The sequence below is a fragment of the Hydra vulgaris genome, chromosome 01, assembly GCF_038396675.1.
Source record: "Hydra vulgaris chromosome 01, alternate assembly HydraT2T_AEP".
NCBI classification, from domain to species: domain Eukaryota; kingdom Metazoa; phylum Cnidaria; class Hydrozoa; order Anthoathecata; family Hydridae; genus Hydra; species Hydra vulgaris.
This window is the reverse complement of record NC_088920.1, coordinates 14,530,233-14,535,394: the sequence shown is the minus strand read 5'-3', so window position 1 is coordinate 14,535,394 and position 5,162 is coordinate 14,530,233. Positions and strand designations below refer to the sequence as shown.

General features: G+C 23.6%; 1 protein-coding gene across 3 annotated transcripts; it reads right to left on the bottom strand.

Annotated features, from left to right (window-relative positions):
• Positions 1-2,487: 2,487 nt before the first annotated feature.
• LOC136075132 (uncharacterized) lies at positions 2,488-4,819 on the bottom strand. Of its 3 annotated transcripts, XM_065787454.1 has the most exons (8): positions 4,522-4,812; positions 3,990-4,087; positions 3,755-3,885; positions 3,550-3,683; positions 3,269-3,338; positions 3,061-3,145; positions 2,821-2,973; positions 2,488-2,676 (listed from the first exon to the last, which is right to left on the bottom strand). In XM_065787454.1, exons 1-3 carry the CDS (start codon positions 4,642-4,644, stop codon positions 3,786-3,788), a joined length of 321 nt encoding a protein of 106 aa, XP_065643526.1. In that variant the 5' UTR covers positions 4,645-4,812; the 3' UTR covers positions 2,488-2,676; positions 2,821-2,973; positions 3,061-3,145; positions 3,269-3,338; positions 3,550-3,683; positions 3,755-3,785. The 3 variants fall into 3 exon arrangements, with proteins under 3 accessions (XP_065643526.1, XP_065643528.1, XP_065643527.1); XM_065787456.1 differs by lacking the exon at positions 3,550-3,683 and having other exon boundaries at positions 4,522-4,819; XM_065787455.1 differs by lacking the exon at positions 3,061-3,145.
• Positions 4,820-5,162: the final 343 nt, after the last annotated feature.

Sequence of the window (5,162 nt, the reverse complement as noted above, 5' to 3'; positions counted from 1 at the left end):
ACTGATTTAAGTTTAATTCTGTTTTAACGTGTCTAGGATCATAATTTTTTTCCGAGGGTTGAGTCCCAAACTCCATCAGAGCGTGTGACTCTACCTCTTCGGATGGCAAAACGAAAGGGCTGATCCTTTTGCTGACTTTCAAGTTTTTCTTTGTTGAGCCTGTTACATATACAGCCTGTTATAAATATAATTATATATATATATGTATATATATATATATATATATATATAATATATATATATATATATATATATATCTATATATATATATATATATATATATATATATATATATATATATATATATGTATAATTATATTTATAGATGAGAGTGATAATGGTATGAAACAAAAGTATCAAAACCAGTTGTTAAAAAAAGGTAAATTTGGCATAGATTTTTTAAACATTGATTTTGTATATGTATATATATATATATATATATATATATATATATATATATATATATATATATATATATATATATATATATATATATATATATACATATATAAATATATATATATATATATATATATATATATATATATATATATATATATATATATATGGCCAATTCCATAGTTCAGTGACGCATCATGCGGAGAGATTTTTTTTAATAGAAATTTTTCTATAACTCAAAAAAAAATTTTTATTACTCTAAATCAATATTGAATTAAAATTTTATAATATAAACTAAACACAATTGTATTAACATAACACTGCTACATAGCAAAAATTAAAACATGAGTTCAGTGATGCAACGCGGAAAAAAGTGTTTTTTTATCAGCATACTTTTAAATGGAGTTTTCGATGAAATTTTAGTTCTTGCTTGACTTATTAGATTTTTTTGTTGTAATTTATTCATTTGGCAATAAGATAGTCATAAAAAAAGCCACAAACAATAAAGTTTTCATATCGTTTTATTTTACAGAAAAAAAACTATCAGTTCAGTGACGCAACGTTCAGTGACAAAACAAAAAGACGAAATTAAAATCATTTTAAAAAGTATTGTTATTTTGTAATAAATTTTAATTATACTCAGGTGAAAATAGCATCAGAACAACGTTATCATTCTGAACATAAAAATAATGTGATTTTGATATACCTTTGAATTTTCTTGAATAACTTGAAATTAAACTGAATCCAAGTTCATTTTTTTGTTGTCTTTTATCGTTTTCTGACATGTGAATTACAGATATTTGCAAATCTTGTAATACTAACGCAAAATCTGCTGCTGACCTGATTTTGTATTGACTAATTATAACTCTCAGGGCTGCGATTCGCTTAACAGTAGCTCCTATTCCGTCAACCACTCAACACACTTTTGCATAGATTTTATAACATTGATTTTGTATATATATAATATATATATATAATACAATCATCACTTTCATTAATAACTATAAATATATATATATATATATATATATATATATATATATATATATATATATATATATTTATATATATATATATGTATATATATACATATATATATATATATATAAATATATATATATATATGTATATATATATACCCGCTAAAAAATGACGCGTTGATTTGATGTTGATTCAATGTTTCTCATCAACATTAATTCCATATTGATTTTTTGTCCAAAATGTTAGCCACTTATCAACGTTGATTTGGTGTTTACAAACAACGTTGATCGAATGTTGCTTTTCAACGTTTAATCAACAATCATTTTTTCTTGGTGATTCAACACTGATTTTTATAATAGCCGACGGTATTTTGATATCGCTTTTTGATGCATATATCAAAAAAGTATATATCAACAGTTTACGAAATATATATATATATATATATATATATATATATATATATATATATATATATATATATATATATATATATATATATATATTTATATATATATATATATATATATATATATTTATATATATATATATATATATATATATATATATATATATATATATATATATATATATATTTAAACAACTTTAAAATGTATTCTACAAAATAGAGTGTTCAATGTTCTTAAAAGATCTGAGCAATTATAAATTAGTAGGCAATCACTTAAGAAAATTTTTTTTCATTTAACACTGTATTTCATCAATAAAAAGACTCATCAGAAATGCACTCATCAATAAAAAAACTCAGTATTTCTGATGAGTCTTTTTATTAATGAAACACAGTGTTAAATGAAAAAAAACTTTGTTAAGTGATTTTCTACTGATTTATAATTTATATATATATATATATATATATATATATATATATATATATATATATATATATATATATATATATATATATATATATATATATATATATTATTTATGTATATATATATAAAATATTTTTATATAAAATTTATACATATTGCTCAAATCTTTATTTGTTTTGTAAAAAACAGGCTGTAAATAAAGGTTTTAGCAAAAAATTTATTGATAGAGCAATTCAAAGCTAACTCAAAAGAATAATGAAAGAAAGTAGGCACTGCATTAAGTAAGAAAGTTTTTTATTGAATTTAACACAAAATTTACATTTTCAAACAATTTATTTAGCGTTTGCAGCATTGTTCATTTTCAAAACTTTTCGATTGAGTCGTGTTCCTGATTGCCTTAAAAATTTCGAAATGCCTGAATAACATTTGCAATTTTTTGCATCATGATGCTGTCGTGTAATCGCATCTAAATCAAAAATTCAAATCAAATTTGAAAAAAATCAAACTGCAGAAATTATAGCAAATAGTTACATAAATGACTGACTAGGATAAACAAAATATATTTCCTGTGAAATAAAAAATCTAAAAAAATGCATAAAACCATTCTTACCCACTATCATATGATACAGGGTGTATGTTTTAAAATTTATCTTCAATGAACCACCCGAGACATTAAAACAGGCCCCAGCGTCCTCGCTCATCAACAACTTTCCAAAAGCAAAAGCCGATTTATATTACCTCCACAACGACTAAGAGAACTCATCTATTATTAAAAAAATAAAAATTACTTAAGGGTCAGAATACATATTATGTTCATTCTATATGAATGAAATTATTTTAATTTCAATACATGGATTTTTAAAATTGACTCTTGAATCACTTTTCTCTTTTATCTATTTTTGCCATCCAACTCAACGCAAATCTTTTTTGAAAATCTTTAAAAAAAAATGTAGTAAAATAAACAATATTATTATTATTTATGTAAAATATTTTGTAAAAAATTAACCATGAAAAATTACCTAAATGGAAAAAATAAATAAAACTTTTATTTAATTTACCCTGGCAAGACAAATGTTTTTCTTTGCTATCCTCTTTATCCAAAACACAATTTTTAGAGCCATTTTCTACCTAGGTATAGATAAATTATACATACAAAAATTAAATAAAATTTTTAAACATTATATAGTGATTTTTATTTAAACTTGTCAACAAACATATATTTATAAAATATTTGTCAACAAAATTATATTCTATAACATATAGATTTCTATTAACTTTTTTACTGCACACGCACACAGATTTTAATTAGAACAAAAGCAACATTAGGACTTTTTTTTACCAATATATTTGAAGACAGTATCATTTTCCCTTGAGATAGATTAGTTTCTTTCAAGAAGTCATTGTTATGTTCAGCAGCTGAAAAGCTTGCTATTTCACTGTGTAAATGGGGAGTTGATATTGATTTAAAAACATCTATAATTCAATAAAAAAAAAAGCATTTTATTTTAACAAACCATTATTTTACTTTTACAAAAATAGTTAACCTGCTATATTTGGAATCACGTTAGATGTTCTTTAGCTATTTGAACTATCAAAATAGTATCTTCCGTATAGTTCTTCATCACCAACCACAATATCGTCATCACTTTCACAAAATGTCATTGCTGTCTTTCTCCTTTAATATAAACTTTACTTTATAAACAAAAAAAGTGCATGATTTGTGTAATTCTTTATTGCAAAATTTTTTATTTGTTAAAAACTAATTTTAGTAAAATTTACTTTTGCTTTGTCCCTTTTTTCTCTTTGGTGTCAGTTTCAATATTTGAAGTATCTGCTGCTTTCTCTAAGTGTGACTGAGCTTCTTCATAAACACAAATCTATGTACGTAAAATCATTTATCAATATCTAATGAAGATGTAATTGAAATGTTTGCGGCAAAAGCAGGCCCTATGAGAATGGAGTGCAATTGGTGCACCACATAAATTAATGAATTTTAATGAATTTTTTAGTTTTTAAAAAACACTAAAAGTTTAAAAAAAAAAACTAAAAGCATTGTTAAAAAAACTTTTTTTAATCGTTGGAAATCTTTTTTAAACATTCTAAAGACATTCAGAACATATAATTTAAACAATTGCCCGTTGGAATATTGGATTTAAAATAAGTGATATTAAATGAGACAATAGTCATATTGTCAGGGGGCCTAAAATAAATTTGCACCAGCACATGTTTATCCTCTCCAGTGCCCTGGTCAAAACATACAGTTCAATATCTAATTCAATTATTTTACATTTTTTTATAGTTATATGCAAACCTGTAGTGTATAGAATCCTCGCAGGGTATATCTTCCAATCAGAGGTTGATGCCTGCAAGGTTGTGACAGCTTTAAGAATCGCAGCGGAACTTTTAAATGGCAGCCAGAAGCATTTCCCATCATTTTTCATCCAACTTTTAGCAATCACTTCCACTTCTTTAATTTTTCCATTTAAAAATTCAACAATGGCAAATGAAGTTTCAATATTCTGGTGCAATTTAATTCTAAACAATCTTATATAAGTTACAAAATAAAATTAAAAATACATTAGAGATTAAAAACAATGAATTTTGTAAAACGCTTTTTAGATTTATTAATGTAAAACGCCAGTGTAAATATTTTATTATTTCTATAAACATACCAGGTATTTGTTTCACACAAAAAATTTATAAATAAAATGCATTAAACTCACTTTAAATTTGTTCAATGAACTACATATTTGACAAATTTACAACAAATTTTACAAAATGACACATGCACAGACATTCTTTAAAAATTGATGGTCTGCAAGTATAATCAAAGTTTGTGTTTTTAATTCAAGAAATCAGTGATCATAAGCAATATCACAATGTCTAAGCAGAAAAAAAGCATAACCACCTTTTTGAACAGGTATCATCAAGTCTTTTTTTTTTCGGAAAAAT

Coding starts and splice junctions, on each gene's coding strand:
- LOC136075132 (XM_065787456.1), bottom strand. CDS start 4,644: ATGATGGGAAATGCTTCTGGCTGCCATTTAAAAGTTCCGCTGCGATTC. Junction 4,088..4,521: donor GAGGATTCTATACACTACAG/GTTTGCATATAA, acceptor TTACGTACATAG/ATTTGTGTTTATGAAGAAGC. Junction 3,886..3,989: donor AAAAAAGGGACAAAGCAAAA/GTAAATTTTACT, acceptor TTTATATTAAAG/GAGAAAGACAGCAATGACAT.